This window comes from Pristiophorus japonicus, chromosome 12 (genome assembly GCF_044704955.1).
Source record: "Pristiophorus japonicus isolate sPriJap1 chromosome 12, sPriJap1.hap1, whole genome shotgun sequence".
NCBI classification, from domain to species: domain Eukaryota; kingdom Metazoa; phylum Chordata; class Chondrichthyes; family Pristiophoridae; genus Pristiophorus; species Pristiophorus japonicus.
Window position 1 is genome coordinate 30,816,190 of NC_091988.1, and position 17,506 is coordinate 30,833,695.

The following is a 17,506-nucleotide window of genomic DNA, read 5'->3' on the forward strand; positions in this document are numbered from 1 at the left end:
ACATCAAACCTGAACTTACATCTTGGCTATACTGGGAGGAAGATGCCTTTTTCTGAAGGCTGCAAGGGACTGATGCAAAATCAGTATGAAAATCTCAAAGCAGCGCTCATGGTCATGGACCCAAAGCACAAAACTATTTGTAATTTGGCATTTGCTTATTGGTGCCGTAGTGGGCATTCTTCTGAAATTTGGGATAAAGCACATTGGTGGGCAGAGTCTTATTCTGTAACTGGTCATTGTGCTTGAAGCAGACAATGGATTGCTGAAATTGGAAAGTGTTCTGCTCCCCAGCACTATTGTTCCTCTCCTTAATGAGGAGAAAAATTGAATAAATTTTCACAATTAAATTTCACTCGTATCTATAGCCAGATACACTGCATAGAATTCATAATCAATAGGTTTGTCAGTTTATATTAATAGCTTCTGAAAAGTTGCATCGGTACACTACCTTTATCTGTGCTTCCATTAATTTTAGGTAACAAGTCATCAACTTGGATTCCTATTGTTACCAAAACAAAAAATTAACTTTAGTTCCAATAGTGAATGGTTGTTTTACAGTATCAACAGCATGAAACAAACTTTCATTTACATAACTAAGTGAATGCCACATTTAACAGTATTTCAATATATCACACATGCAAAACAAAAGGCTTACTTTCAAAAGGAGATAGCCACCATCTTTGTCATTAAACATTGGCGAAAGTACAACAATGTGAGACATGACAAAAATACCCAGAACAAACCATCACCTGCATCGCAGTATTTGCATAACATTAATTCTTTCCATTTCAAAATCAGCTTATCACAATTTCAGTCCCTGTCTTGCTCAATGTGCTCATGAAATGGTTAAAATGTTCACATACTTTTTCATCACTTCCGTTATCAAGCTCACATCTTTCTCAAGCTGACTGAGGCACACTTGTTATTTACTCAAAATACCGAGTTATTCACAGGACACAGTGTAACTTCAAAAATCCACTAATACGTTGAGAGAGAAAAAAATAAAACATGGAAGAATTCGGCTGATCAGAAATAAAAGGAGAAACTGTCAGAACTGGCCTTCTCAAGAAGTTATTTCCAGAGAGAGTTTACAATATAAATTCTGACGTTTACATCAACATAAGTGCAGGTATGAGAGGGTGATGTGGCATATTGGAAAGTAACAGGCAGAAATGGAAAAGTGCTGCAAGACCAAATCAGCTGGATTCAATCAATGTTGATCCCGACACCGAGAAGACGGTTTGATTTGGGTTACAAGATGAGTTATGCACACAGTAGGTTATATTATGCTTGTTTTATTTGGCTTCAAGGTTATGTTGCTGGACTAGTAACCCAGAGGCATGAACTAATAATCCAGACAACAAGAGTTCAAATCCCACCATGATAATTAGAGAATTTGAATTAATTTTTTTAAAAGCTGGCATCAATAAAAATGACCATGAAGCTGTTTGTTAAAACCCAACTAGTTCACTGATGTCCTTTAGGGAAGGAAACCTGCCTTGCCCATTTGTGACTCCAATTCACACCAACGTGATTGACTCTCAACTGCCCTCCGACATGACTGAGCAAGCTACTCACTTTTATCAAGGCAACTAGGGACGGGAAATAAATGCTGACCTTGTCAGCGATGCCCACATCCAGAGAATGATATATATATTTGTTTTAAATGTGGGGCACAGACTGAAGAGAGTAGAATGTGGATTTACACAAATCATTGGTACGAAGTTGGAAAGAATGGTTCATTGCAAATGATTGATTTTCTTCCAGGTTAACAACTAGGTAGCTCCATTTGTAGTTGTTTTTTTGAACTTAAAGCAGCTCAATTGGACTTGAACTTTTCACGAATTTCAAAGTTACACGGTTGCAGTGGGGCAAAGACCACTTTATTCAGGATCAAAATAGGTAATGAAATGAGAGAAAGGTGATGCATTCTGAAGCCACTGCAGAAAATGCAGTCCCCATGACTTGCTGACCTGCAAAATTGTTGAAAACAATTATGTTGCAATTCATTCTCTCCTGCATATTTTACAGCAATCTCCAACAGTGCTAAAGCTGAGTACAACATTTAAATACATACATGTTTATGAACAGAACAAGCCTTATGATAGTGTAATCCATTGTCTAGGAATAAGAATTGATTAAGAACACAGGAGTAGGAGTAGGCCATCTGGCCCCTCAAGCCTGGTCTGCCATTCAATAAGATCATGGCTGATCTGATCATGGACTCAGCTCCACTTCCCTGCCCGCTCCCCATAACCATTTACTCTCTTATTGCTCAGAAATCTGTCTATCTCTGCCTTAAATATATTCAATGACCCAGCCTCCACAGTTCTCTGGGGCAGAATTTTCCATAGATTTACAATCCCCAGAGAAGAAATTCCTCCTCATCTCAGTTTTAAATGGGCGGCCCCTTATTCTAAGACTATGTCTCCTAGTTTTAGTTCCCCCTATGAGTGGAAATATCCTCTCTGCATCCACCTTGTCGAGCCCCTCATTATCTTATAAGTTTCGATAAGATCTCACCTCATTCTTCTGAACTCCAATGTGTATAGGCCCAACTTACTCAACCTATCCTCATAAGTCAACCCCCTCATCTCCGGAATCAACCTTCTCTGAACAGCCTCCAATGCAAGTGTATCCTTCCTTAAATACGGAGACCAAAACTATACGCAGTACTCCAGGTGTAGCCTCACCAATACCCTGTACAGTTGCAGCAGGACTTCACTGCTTTTATACTCTATTCCCCCTTGCAATAAAGGCCAACATTTCATTCGCCTTCCTGATTACTTGCTGTACCTGCATATTAACTTTGTGTTTCATGCACAAGGACCCCCAGATCCCTCTGTACTGCAGCACTTTGCAATTTTTCTCCATTTAAATTATAATTTGCTTTTCTATTATTTCTGCCAAGGTCGATAATCTCACATTTTCCCACATTATACTCCATCTGCCAAATTTTTGCCCACTCACTTAGCTTGTCAATATCCCTTTGCAGATTTTTTGTGTCCTCCTCACTATTTGCTTTCTCCCCATCTTTGTATCATCAGCAAACTTGGCTACATTACACTCAGTCCCTTCATCCAAGTCATTAATATAGACTGTAAATAGTTGAGGCTCCAGCACTGATCCCTGCGGCACCCCACTAGTCACTGTTTGCCAACTGGAAAATGACCCATTTATCCCGACTCTGTTTTCTGTTAGTTAGCCAATGGTGGCTACCATTGTATAACTTCTATTATGCTTAAATAAATATACAAAAAAAAATCATCAGCACAAAATCTTAAAAAAATAGTTCTAAACAGTCATGCTTGAAAAAAATTCCAATTCTCTACTCTAAAAACTAACATACCAATAGATACCAGTACCTCAAAATGCCGTCAGTGGCAAAAGTGGTTGGGAGGGAAAACTGTTGCAATAAAACAAGTGTGCTGGACGCATAAAAGTAAGAGTACCTGTGGATAATTATTTCCTCTTTGAAAAAAGGCGTGGATGGTTCCACTGTGGAGTTCACATGCTGCACTTGCTTCAAGATTCTAAATTGGTCTGGGTGTCAGACAGAGTAAGGAAGATCTGGACCAATTCAGGGCTTGGGGGAGGGGGGGGAGCAGGGGAAGAGGTAATGGGAGTCACAAAAGACTTCAATTCATCTCAATTTACATCCGAACCATTTCATGAACTAAACACGGAGCTGTAATCTGTGGCCGCTACGGGCGTGTATGCGGCCATAGGAGCCGCACAAGTTCCAGGTTTTCGCACGCAAAGCGTATGCGTGAAAACACGAAACTTTGACAGATCGTACGAATCCCCGGGAAAAGGGCAGCCGCTAGCGCAGTTGGGCTACTTGCCCAACAAATGCCTGTGAAACTCTTACACCTGGTAAGGCCTGCTTTTAGTGAGCGCGAGAGTTTAAAAAAAAAAGAGAAAAAAAAATGTTAATAATTTTGACATTAAAAAATCTGTAAAATAAGCCCTTCGAAAACATGTAAATTTATTTTTCAAAAAATAAAATGTGTATTTTGAATATTTAATTAAATGGCATTATAATTAATTTTAAATACGTGATGATTTTTAAACATTGATTTGAAGTGTCGAGGTATTCATACTTATGGGGATTCCCTTCTGTTTGTTGGGCTGGCCCATGTGATCCCAGGGGCGCTTTGAACTGCCTGCACCCAAGATACGTGGGCCTCTACCCGTGTGTACCCGGAGAGGCCCAGGATTGCAAGTATCCGTACCTCCCAGACCACCAGGTACGCAGGCATTTTATTGGCGGACTGGAAGCATTTTCCTGCGGAAAGCCTCTGAAACAAGTCTCCCCCATGCATAAAACTTTTACAACACTAAAATATTAAAATCAAAATGTCATCAGCAATCACAAAATGATATGGTGCACTTGTTTTTTTTTTAAATTATCTTTGTGTATTGTTGAGTCAAGGTAGCCGTCCAGACCAGGAAAAACTCAAGTGTAATCCCTGGTTTGTGCAGAATTAGCTCTCAGCCAAGGAGACATAACTAACCCAAGTATCTTGGCTTGGTTTGGGACAAATTTAAGGGAAGATTAGAACCAGTGCTCTATGTTCTGATCATTATCTCGTGACTCTCACCAATTGAGAGCGCATGTGGATGGGGAGCGAGTGAGAGCAAGCGAGAGGAAAGAGTGCGTGAGAGTGAGTTTGAGAGGTGTGAGAGAGAGAGAGAGAGAGAGAGAGAGAGAGCAGTGAGACAGAGAGGCGGCGAGCAAAGAGACAGGGTGTGGCAAAGAGACAAATAAACAAGAGCAAGAGACAGAATAAAAGACAGATAGAACGAGTGAAAAAGGGGGCAAGGGCAGAGGGAGAGAACATCACACAGAACAAGGGCACAATTTACACATCAATTGGATTGCTACTGAGCAAACTCTGCAGCAGATGTCACCTGTAAACACTGAACAAAGAAAAGTTACACAAGACCTCGAATCCCAAATGTAACTTTTGTAAAAAAAAAAGGAGGTAAAGAATACAAATTCTTAGTTTTCTAAAGCACCTTCAGTCCCTGTACTCAGTTTTAGAAGATAATTTTAAAATTATTGATCGAAGAGTAACTGCTTCTCAGAAATAAAACCTGAATGATGACAGCAGTCCAGAAGACCACAGCACCCTCTGCTGGCAACCATACTTTAAGCCAGTGCTAGTATACGGTATGGCAGGCAAGCAAAATTGTGCAATTATACATAGCTAGAAATTGAGAAATGAAATGAAGTAAGCTGTATTTGTAGAATAAAATGTTCGATTTTATTCTCAGTAACTATTTACAAGTGGACAGGCACTTTACAGCTGAACAAAACTGCATCAATACATCAGAATTTCCCTGAAATTGGTCAATAATTCCTATTTTACACAAGTTTTGGTTTTCTTGCTGTGAAAAATAACAGACTATGAATTTACTATGTGTCAATAATCTAAATCCTAATGCATCTACCATGATGAGTACCAAACCAGAATTAGTTAACAATCGGACGTACGAATCACAGCCGTGGAAATAAAAGGACTTGGGTAGAACTAAAGAACTGTAAAGGATGCCAGACTCTGCGAGAGTTGTCCACAGACCACCCGACAGCAGTAATATAGTGGGGAAAATGTATAAATATGGAAATCAGGGAAGCATGCAGCAGAAACAAATGTGGCAATTTTAATTTTCACAGAGTGGGAGCAGCGGAATAGTTCAAGTGGTGAAGGTAATGGATTTCTCGAATGCACTCAGGACAGTTTTTGGAACAGTATGTTTTAGAACTGGCCAAGGATAAGGGCATACTAGATTTAGTGATGAGTTAACAATCCTGTCTTTTTTTTCTGTTGAATACTATTCATCTACCGTGAAAACAGATACAAAGGATAAAATACCAGCAATACAAGGGAACCTAAAAATAAGTCGGGGGTGGGGATGGTAAAAGAGGGGGTGACTTAGTGAATTTAATACAAGTAAAAAAAAAATGATAATGATGAAAATAATGGGACTGAAGGGAGACAAATCTCCAGGAGCTTACTGTTTCTTTTAAACCTAACGTGGAAGCCATTAGGGAATTTGCAGATGGGTTGTCATCATTTTCCAAAGCTCTCTCGATAGAGGAATTGTGCCTTTGGATTGGAAAATTGCAAATTTCACTCCATTATTTAAGACAGGAAGAAACCAGGTAACTGTAGTTTAACGTTAGTTATGGCCAAGTTACTTGAATCTATCATCAGGGACAGAGCAACTAAGCATTTGAACAAATATGAGCTGATGTAGTGGAATGTTTTGGAGGAGGTCAAGAATGAAATAGATGGGGGGGTGGGTTTCTATGGATATTGTCTCCATCAACCATCTCCAACATCCCTTTCCTCTCCCAAGAACTTGAACGGGATGGCATCTCCCAAATCTGTGCTCATCATTCCAACAAATGCATGCTTGAACCTCTCCGAACAGGTTTCAGCCCCTGCCAAAGCGATGAAACGGCCCTTAACAAAGTCAGAAATGACATTCTATGTCTATGGTGCACTCTCTCTCATCTTTCTGGACTTCTCTGCAGCCTTTGACAAAGTTGACAAAGCCATCCTCCTCCAATTCCTCTCCTCTGTTGATTCAGCTGGTTAAGGCAATGGCGGCTGAGTCACAGATCAGGAAAGTTGCTATCATTGTGCTGAATTGGCCAATCTCAGCCCAATGGGCTATAAATTTAACTTCAGCAATGGTAAGTATTTAAGGAGGATGAGTGAGAGGAATTTTTCAGAGAAGAGAGAAATTAAATCAAAATAATTTGCAACTACTTTGTTCGATGCAGCCTTAAGAGCGGATAGTCTTGTATAAATTATCAAGTTTGTCCAAGTATGAACATACGAACTGGGTATCATCTTTGGAAACGGCAGGAAAATTTCATCTGGATGATCATATAGCAAGTGATCTCATAAATCTAACCCTTACAGAACCAATTTTCTTGGTGGTTAAAACTAAAGACGTGACATGCAATATATTCAATGCATTAAAATTATTTAGATGATGGCCCAAAACTCTGATATTAGTTTGAAAACCTGGAAGCAAATTCAATTACCTTTTCTTAAGTACTGCATCTGGCGATATTAAAATTTATAGTATAGATATATTTCAATCATTTCTATTAAACTCACCTATACTGTTGTGCTCCTTGATATTTTTCTCCTGAAGTTGTTCTAACCGTACTGTATTTAAAAAAGAGCAGCGTTTAAAATTCTTTTCAGTTGTAAGTTCAGAGGTGAAAAGATGCACTGACGTTTAAACACTTGAAAAAGGAAAACAAACAACACTTGAACAATTCTACAAATCTGCCACATCTGGTGCAATATTAGCAATAATTAAGAACACAAGTATTAGAACTATTGCAGAATAAAGAATCCATCATTGACGGGTGAGCACATTTAAAATATATACCCTTTACACTTTAATGCCCTAATACTGCAGTCACTAATTTTGCCATCTCTTTAGCAGTAACCATACTCCATGCATTTTGAGTTTACTGCTCAACCAAAAGAGGAACCACCCCACGCCCTGCAAAGGGAAGGAGTAACAGAAGTATTTTACGTATAATGTAAAAAAGGCTCGTTAAAAAAAGGCTACTTTGTTCAATTCAATTTATATAGGCCTGAAGCAGTTATGGGAAGGTTTGCTGCGTCAGGGATCTTGACCTAAAACTGCACATGCTCCCATTATAATAGCCTCCAAGTGCGAGAACAGGAAAAAAAAAGTTGAATTTAATCATTGGAAAAGAAAGTACCGCCCAGCATATTTAGAAAACTGATGACATGCAGGTGTTTTTAAGAGCATGTGGAGGAGGAAAAGAATGAAGTAAGGACAAAAGAATGGTTTGGTGGAGGAATGCAGTGTACAGATTGGGGAAAAGGGGGAGGAGGAAAAGAGAAGAAAGAAAGAAGCTAAGCTGACTTATGTTAGTTATCAGTCAAAAAATTATAGGATAACTACTGACAAAAAAAAGCAAGGCTCATTTAATACTCAAAACATTGGAGGATTTTTAATTTTACTTTCAGGATGGCAGAGCTTTTATCAAATTTAAGTTCTTTGCTCACAGTTTTCTTTTGAGCAAGAATTGATGAGGCTCTGCAAGTTCAATTTACCTTGTAAAGCAGTAAGCCGTTCATTGGTGAAGTCATTATCAGCCTGTAAGGCTTCAATTCTAGCCTGAAGTGCCTGTTCCTTCTCTTCCATTTCATCTATTCTGTGCTGTAATTCCTTCTTCTCAGATAGGGCCTTCTGCTGAATCTCCTCTTGTCTCCCTTCTGCCTGCTGCTCAGACAAAATTGACACATTAAAATAACTAAAAAAAAAACAAATCAGTTAATGGTTTTCAAATTCTCAGCAATTTTCACATTTTGTGGTGTTATTCAATATCATCTGCTCCAAGCAGCAATCTTTCACATTAACAAATGTACTAAAAGCAGTTTTATAAGCCATTAAATCAAAACAAAATTAATAACAAACAAAATGAAAAATATCTACAATATTTAGCTACATGAGATGGAAACACTAAAGCAAATTGCCTCAAGAAAAATAATCACTGGAGAAATTAGTAAGTTTGAGTTTGCTACTATTAAAGCTTTAATGACTCAGTCAGATTGTGTGTAACAAATTGCATTTTCTATTCCATTGCTGTTCAATTAATGCTGCAGTTTGTTCTAGTTAGGTAGTACCCAGTTTATACCAACTGGTTAGAACCCAAATTCTCTTGTCTAGGAGAGCTATATGTGCAATCTCCTCTCTTAGCAAATAAAACATGCTTGGAGCGTCAAGGCAAGTGCCCTTCAGACTTAAAGCTGACGAGAGTTAACTTAAATATTTTTAAAGCGCTTAGAATGTCCAAGAAACTCCATGGACACTCATGAAATCTAGTACACAATATGCTTTTGTTTTCCTAAAGTATGAAGATATCTTATATTGAACATAAAGATTAAAAAAAAAACAATGCAGAACAGTAAAGTGCACGAATCTTCACCTTGCACTTAAAACAAAGAAATCGAGATTAATAGTTCTTTTAAACAAATGATATATGCAGACTTCCTCTCAAGTTAAAAAAAATTCAAGTTACCAGAGTTTGCCCAAGTACCAAATAAGTAATTGCATAATTTTACTGTTGCTATGTTTCAGATTTTTTTTAAATGAACTGGATAGAAATATGCACCGGTAATAAGAATTCATATGCCACCTTGGGTAGAAATAAATCTTGTCCATACACTTGCTGGATGATACACGATTCCATCACCCTCTGCTTTTGAGCAGAGACTAAAACAAGTGTGAAATCTTTTAGATGGGCAAGTTAAGTTTTAATTCAAAGGGGACCAATGCTGAATTTAAATAGCAAAGTGCAGGTCCAATTAAAGACCAAGAGGAGAACACACAAAATTGTTACAGGGAAAGTCCAGTTGGCACAACAGGGCTGTCCACTTTTGATTGATTTCCATATCCTTTAGTCCCTTCACTTGAATCTATTTTAATCATTTTTGTTAATGGCCTTCCCAGTGTCTTATTCCACAAGTCCATTTACTATACTGGTAAAGAAAGTTCAACCAGACTTCCCCTTTTTACTCTGAAGATTCTAATATTTTAAACTTGCTTAAATCAAGTCAATTCTCCTCATAAATCTTGAGAACTATAATTAGGTTACCTTGAAGCATCATTCACACCTTCCTTCATCCAAAACAAATGTTAAGTTTTTCTGATAACTCAGGATTCTTGATAGCCAAACTTTGTTCTCTTTCAAATGCAAAATCTGATTGTTGATGGAGGTGCCTTATATAGAACACATGACCTCTCAATTTGTGCTTTATACATCTGCTAAAGCAAACAACTCCAATTGCCTTTTTGAATCCACAAGCTCCAGATCTTTGTCCTGAATAGAATGTTATGCAACTGCGACTTGAAACTCATTATCCCTTTTATTGATTCTTTGCTCCCGCACATTAATTATTCTCAGGTGCTCATACTAATTTGCATCTGTCAGTTGCTGGCCCTGCAACCCAAAATATTAAAATCCTCCTTTATCTGGGGACATTATTTGCTGTGCCCCTCACATCATTATCTACAAATCTGAAGATTGTGCTTTCTTGCTCAAGTCAATTATTATACATCTTCAAAATAGCAAGGACCTAGAAATGACTTCTGGGGTACCCAACTTCTCCAGAAGTCCCGACTACCTAAACAGAAAAGTTGGATACTACAATTGTCTCACCTTCCTAAAAAAGGTAAGACATCCAAAAATTACTCCAGAGAGAAGTGTTAGTTTTAAAAATATTGCCTACTTAAAATGTAATATATTCAAGCTCACCTTTAATTTGTCAGTGAATTCTTTTATTTCATTCACAGCTCCATTGTACTTATTGGCCAGTTCTCTCAGTTCTTCCTGTGTCCTATCATTCATTTCCTTCAAATGGGTGCATTCATCCTCTGTGTTACTCAGACTTCGCTAAAACATCAAAATACAGAATTATATATATATATCTATGTGTATCAATTCTAGAATGTTTTCAGACCTGAAATGGATCTTCTAGACTTTTAAACTCACACAGTAGAAAAGCCAGGGATGGTTCAGTTTCAGCATTTATCGGTCTTTTATAAGATTTGGAATAGTGCAAATTCACCTAATTTCAATACATCATGCACAAAAAAATTAACGCAAGACAGAATGTTCATCAGGTGTTTTTTTTTAAATGTTGGCACGCTGGATCAAAATATGCATTCAACATTTTTTTTAAATTATCCTGCAGGAATTAAAGCAGCTGATTTGAGGAGCCTCAAAAAAGGTCCAAAACCAATCACAGTAACTTTTAAGTACAGAAACAATCTTTCTTTCAAAAGGCCACTCAGCAGAAGTCTTTTGATACCATGTATAACATACACCATCATGGAATTTCCCTCAATTAATTTCCTGACCAGATGTATTCCACAAATACCATTATATTGTCTCAGAACGATTGGATCCAACATTACATGGGAAATATCACCTTTTCCCATACTCACCTTTACAACTATTTTCAGAGAAATTAATTCACATGGCACTAACTACTTTTGACAGGCAACTATTTGCATATCAACTACTCTGGGAAAAACATTTTTATCTATAGTCTCAAGACTTACCCATGTTGTACTCATCAATCTGGACCTAAAATTTACATTAAATAAGATAGGCAGATCATTATCATAGGCAATCCCTCGGGGATCGAGGATGACTTGTTTCCACACTAAAAATGAATACTCAGGTGACTGATGGACTAATTTTAAATGGTGGAAGAAGCCTGTGCATGAATTAGAAACGTAGAAACATAGAAACATAGAAAATAGGTGCAGGAAGTAGGCCATTCGGCCCTTCAAGCCTGCACCACCATTCAATGAGTTCATGGCTGAACATGCAACTTCAGTACCCCATTCCTGCTTTCTCGCCATACCCCTTGATCCCCCGAGTAGTAAGGACTTCATCTAACTCCCTTTTGAATATATTTAGTGAATTGGCCTCAACTACTTTCTGTGGTAGAGAATTCCACAGGTTCACCACTCTCTGGGTGAAGAAGTTTCTCCTCATCTCGGTCCTAAATGGCTTACCCCTTATCCTTAGACTGTGACCCCTGGTTCTGGACTTCCCCAACATTGGGAACATTCTTCCTGCATCTAACCTGTCGAAACCCGTCAGAATTTTAAACGTTTCTATGAGGTCCCCTCTTATTCTTCTCAACTCCAGTGAATACAAGCCCAGTTGATCCAGTCTTTCGTGATGTCTCAGTCCCGCCATCCCAGGAATCAGTCTGGTGAACCTTCGCTGCACTCCCTCAATAGCAAGAATGTCCTTCCTCAAGTTAGGAGACCAAAACTGTACACAATACTCCAGGTGTGGCCTCACCAAGGTCCTGTACAACTGTAGCAACACCTCCCTGCCCCTGTACTCAAAACCCCTCGCTATGAAGGCCAACATGCCATTTGCTTTCTTAACCGCCTGCTGTACCTGCATGTCAACCTTCAATGACTGATGTACTATGACACCCAGGTCTCATTGCACCTCCCCTTTTCCTAATCTGTCACCATTCAAATAATAGTCTGTCTCTGTTTTTACCACCAAAGTGGATAACCTCACATTTATCCACATTATACTTCATCTGCCATGCATTTGCCCACTCACCTAACCTATCCAAGTCACTCTGCAGCCTCATAGCATTCTCCTCGCAGCTCACACTGCCATCCGCAAATTTGGAGATACTACATTTAATCCCCTCGTCCAAATTATTAATGTACAACGTAAACAGCTGGAGCCCCAGCACAGAACCTTGCGGTACCCCACTAGTCACTGCCTGCCATTCTGAAGAGTACCCATTTACTCCTACTCTTTGCTTCCTGTCTGACAACCAGTTCTCAATCCACTACCCCCAATCCCATGTGCTTTAACTTTGCACATTAATCTCTTGTGTGGGACCTTGTCGAAAGCCTTCTGAAAGTTCAAATATACCACATCAACTGGTTCTCCCTTGTCCACTCTACTGGAAACATCCTCAAAAAATTCAAGATTTGTCAAGCATGATTTCCCTTTCACAAATCCATGCTGACTTGGACCTATCATGTCACCTCTTTCCAAATGCGCTGCTATGACAGCCTTAATAATTGATTCCATCATTTTACCCACTACTGAGGTCAGGCTGACCGGTCTATAATTCCCTGTTTTCTCTCTCCCTCCTTTTTTAAAAAGTGGGGTTACATTGGCTACCCTCCACTCCATAGGAACTGATCCAGAGTCAATGGAATGTTGGAAAATGACTGTCAATGCATCCGCTATTTCCAAGGCCACCTCCTTAAGTACTCTGAGATGCAGTCCATCAGGCCCTGGGGATTTATCGGCCTTCAATCCCATCAATTTCCCCAAAACAATTTCCCGACTAATAAGGATTTCCCTCAGTTTCTCCTCCTTACTAGATCCTCTGACCCCTTTTATATCCGGAAGGTTGTTTGTGTCCTCCTCAGTGAATATCGAACCAAAGTACTTGTTCAATTGGTCTGCCATTTCTTTGTTCCCCGTTATGACTTCCCCTGATTCTGACTGCAGGGGACCAACGTTTGTCTTTACTAACCTTTTTCTCTTTACATATCTATAGAAACTTTTGCAATCCGCCTTAATGTTCCCTGCAAGCTTCTTCTCGTACTCCATTTTCCCTGCCCTAATCAAACCCTTTGTCCTCCTCTGCTGAGTTCTAAATTTCTCCCAGTCCCTGGGTTCGCTGCTATTTCTGGCCAATTTGTATGCCACTTCCTTGGCTTTAATACTAACCCTGATTTCCCTTGATAGCCACGGTTGAGCCACCTTCCCTTTTTTATTTTTACACCAGACAGGAATGTACAATTGTTGTAATTCATCCATGCGGTCTCTAAATGTCTGCCATTGCCCATCCACAGTCAACCCCTTAAGTATCATTCGCCAATCTATCCTAGCCAATTCACGCCTCATACCTTCAAAGTTACCCTTCTTTAACTTCTGGACCATGGTCTCTGAATTAACTGTTTCATTCTCCATCCTAATGCAGAATTCCACCATATTATGGTCACTCTTCCCCAAGGGGCCTCGCACAACGAGATTGCTAATTAATCCTCTCTCATTACACAACACCCAGTCTAAGATGGCCTCCCCCCTAGTTGGTTCCTTGACATATTGGTGTAGAAAACCATCCCTTATGCACTCCAGGAAATCCTCCTCCACTGTATTGCTTCCAGTTTGGCTAGCCCAATCTATGTGTATATTAAAGTCACCCATTATAACTGCTGCACCTTTATTGCAGGCACCCCTAATTTCCTGTTTGATGCCCTCCCCAACATCACTACTACTGTTTGGAGGTCTGTACACAACTCCCACAAACATTTTTTGCCCTTTGGTGTTCTGCAGCTCTACCCATATAGATTCCACATCATCCAAGCTAATGTCTTTCCTAACTATTGCATTAATCTCCTCTTTAACCAGCAATGCTACCCCACCTCCTTTTCCTTTTATTCTATCCTTCCTGAATGTTGAATACCCCTGGATTTTGAGTTCCCAGCCCTGATCATCCTGGAGCCACGTCTCCGTAATCCCAATCACATCATATTTGTTAACATCTATTTGCACAGTTAATTCATCCATCTTATTGCGGATACTCCTTGCATTAAGACACAAAGCCTTCAGGCTTGTTTTTTTTTTTTTTTTTTTTTAACACCCTTTGTCCTTTTAGAATTTTGCTGTACAGTGGCCCTTTTTGTTCTTTGCCTTGGGTTTCTCTGCCCTCCACTTTTCCTCATCTCCTTTCTGTCTTTTGCTTTTGCCTCCTTTTTGTTTCCCTCTGTCTCCCTGCATTGGTTCCCATCCCCCTGCCATATTAGTTTAACTCCTCCCCAACAGCACTAGCAAACACTCCCCCTAGGACATTGGTTCTGGTCCTGCCCAGGTGCAGACCGTCCGGTTTGTACTGGTCCCACCTCCCCCAGAACCGGTTCCAATGCCCCAGGAATTTGAATCCCTCCCTGCTGCACCACTGCAACTTCAGTACCCCATTCCTGCTTTCTCGTCATACCCCTTGATTCCCCTAGTAGTAAGGACTACATCTAACTCCTTTTTAAATATATTTAGTGAATTGGCCTCAACAACTTTCTGTGGTAGAGAATTCCACAGGTTCACCACTCTCTGGGTGAAGAAGTTTCTCCTCATCTCGGTCCTAAATGGCTTACCCCTTATCCTTCGACTGTGACCCCTGGTTCTGGACTTCCGCATCATCAGCAAAATTCTTCCTGCATCTAACCTGTCTAAACCCGTCAGAATTTTAAACGTTTCTATGAGATCCCCTCTCATTCTTCTGAACTCCAGTGAATACAAGCCCAGTTGATCCAGTCTTTCTTGATATGTCAGTCCCGCCATCCCGGGAATCAGTCTGGTGAACCTTCGCTGCACTCCCTCAATTGCAAGAATATCCTTCCTCAAGTTAGGAGACCAAAACTGTACACAATACTCCAGGTGTGGCCTCACCAAGGCACTGTACAACTGTAGTAACACCTCCCTGCCCCTGTATTCAAATCCCCTCGCTATGAAGGCCAACATGCCATTTGCTTTCTTAACCGCCTGCTGTACCTGCATGCCAACCTTCAATGACTGATGTACCATGACACCCAGGTCTCGTTGCACCTCCCCTTTTCCTAATGTCACCATTCAGATAATAGTCTGTCTCTCCGTTTTTACCACCAAAGTGGATAACCTCACATTTATCCACATTATACTTCATCTGCCATGCATTTGCCCACTCACCTAACCTATCCAAGTCACCCTGCAGCCTCATAGCATCCTCCTCGCAGCTCACACTGTCACCCAATTTAGTGTCATCCGCAAATTTGGAGATACTACATTTAATCCCCTCGTCTAAATCATTAATGTACAATGTAAACAGCTGGGGCCCCAGCACAGAACCTTGCGGTACCCCACTAGTCACTGCCTGCCATTCTGAAAAGTACCCATTTACTCCTACTCTTTGCTTCCTGTCTGACAACCAGTTCTCAATCCATGTCAGCACACTACCCCCAATCCCATGTGCTTTAACTTTGCACATTTATCTCTTGTGTGGGACCTTGTCGAAAGCCTTCTGAAAGTCCAAATATACCACATCAACTGGTTCTCCCTTGTCCACTCTGCTAGTTACATCCTCAAAAAATTCCAGAAGATTTGTCAAGCATAATTTCCCTTTCACAAATCCATGCTGATTTGGACCTATCATGTCACCATTTTCCAGATGCACTGCTATGACATCCTTAATAATTGATTCCATCATTTTACCCACTACTGAGGTCAGGCTGACCGGTCTATAATTCCCTGTTTTCTCTCTCCCTCCTTTTTTAAAAATTCTTTTAATGTGGGGTGGCCATTGCACATCAGCCATCACAGGCTTGACGGAGCAAGGTCTTGGTCCAGTGGCAAGGGGATCCAAGACAACTGGAAACCAGGCTCCGCTGCATGTGCCAGTACATACACACAAACTCAAACATATTCCTACTGTCCTTCCCACAGGACCTCTCTCTACGTGGAGTTCATAGGACACAATGTGAGCCTCACGATCTCTCAGCCTCACTATTGGCATGTGCTGCGCCTTCCCTTGGTTTCGTCTATACTGTTCTACCTCTGGGCTCTGACCTCTCCGCTCCACGCCGGTCCCAACCTCCGCTTCTCCCACTCCTGGGTCCCGACCCTTCCACCAAGCTCCAACACGTTCAAAGCGATGCCACCAATCATTTACCTGCATTCTGATGACGTCTAATTTTGTCGCTCACTTTGATTTTGTCGCCCTCTCAAGACTGTTGTTGATTCTGCTGCTGTGGTTAGATTTTTTTTTAAATTTGCCCACAGCTCCAGCCTTGCGCTTCAAACTGCTCCTCTGACTGTCCCATGAAGTCAGACTTTTTTTGATTTTGATGGGCAAATAATGCATAGTTGTCTTACTGGTCTCGAAGCAGTAGTCTAAGTTACTACAACAAGGTTTTTAAAAAAAAGTGACCAGCTTTTAAAAATCATGGGGAATTTTGAGTAATCTAATTACCTCCACCTCGGAAAGCTTCCGGACTACTTCTATTTTCTCCTGAAGGACCCGCCTCAAGGACTCTTTGGCTGTTGTCTCATAGCTGTGCTTGTCTTCTTGTAATGCCACCAGCTCTTTCCTTATGCCATCTTCAGCTTGGTTCTGTTTGGTATAGACAGAAAGGGCAAATATATGGAGTAAAGTTTAGTTGCACAATGTACTGTGAAATTAACAAGACTTTCTTTATTTCCCCCCCAACCCAATCAAGAATTTTAGCCGCTATAATGACACTCTGCTAAGCAAAGATTTTGATTAAAATTGACTGATTCAATTTAAAGTCAGAAGGGGGAAATATCCGTTAGGTTACCGCCTCCCATTAGCACCTGCAGAGGGCGGAAACTGGGTACTGATGCAGTAGTGCCGAGCTTGCAATGCTCACTGGACACCTGATCTGCAAAACTCATTCTGGCCATTTACCTTTGCACCTCGACCAAACGGCAACAGGGACAGGAGGCGCACAGCTGCAGGACAGCGACTCCAGGGATGTTATTTAAAGGCATCCGCATTAATCACTCGCAGCTGTCAAGGCAGGTTAGTTTCAGTGGTTTCTTGTCATTTTCAGCTCCCGGATTAGTTTGAGAGTAATTTCAAGATTCTTTTTTTTCAGCAGTCTTCTGGCAAGTACAAAGTGGCTGCATTTATTGTTCAAAGATTCAATCTACTACACTTGGCAACATTAATGGGAGCTGGAGGGGCATGTCCCCTCGCCCTCCAGGATCTACTGCGGAGGGAGCATAGTCAGCCAGAAATACGGGAACATGTGCATAGAGGGATGAGGAGGGACATCAGGGCTCTCACCAGGAGGCCTTACCCTCCAAGGGTATTCTGGCAGCACCTCTCCGACCTTCAATTAAGTGAGGAGCAGAATATTCAACAGCTCTGCATCACCA

General features: G+C 40.5%; 1 protein-coding gene across 6 annotated transcripts in view; it reads right to left on the reverse strand.

The window, feature by feature from the left end:
* slmapa (sarcolemma associated protein a) overlaps positions 1-17,506 on the reverse strand; it is a 242,193-nt gene that overhangs the window by 97,398 nt on the left and 127,289 nt on the right. For 5 of the 6 annotated variants that reach the window (XM_070895262.1, XM_070895261.1, XM_070895264.1 and 2 more), the window contains exons 8-12: positions 16,578-16,718; positions 10,325-10,462; positions 8,121-8,289; positions 7,140-7,190; positions 449-499 (exon numbers count right to left, since the gene is read on the reverse strand). In XM_070895262.1, coding sequence (XP_070751363.1) covers positions 449-499; positions 7,140-7,190; positions 8,121-8,289; positions 10,325-10,462; positions 16,578-16,718 — 550 coding nt within the window. The remainder of the gene's footprint in view (positions 1-448; positions 500-7,139; positions 7,191-8,120; positions 8,290-10,324; positions 10,463-16,577; positions 16,719-17,506) is intronic. The other variant, XM_070895266.1, reaches the window with a different exon arrangement.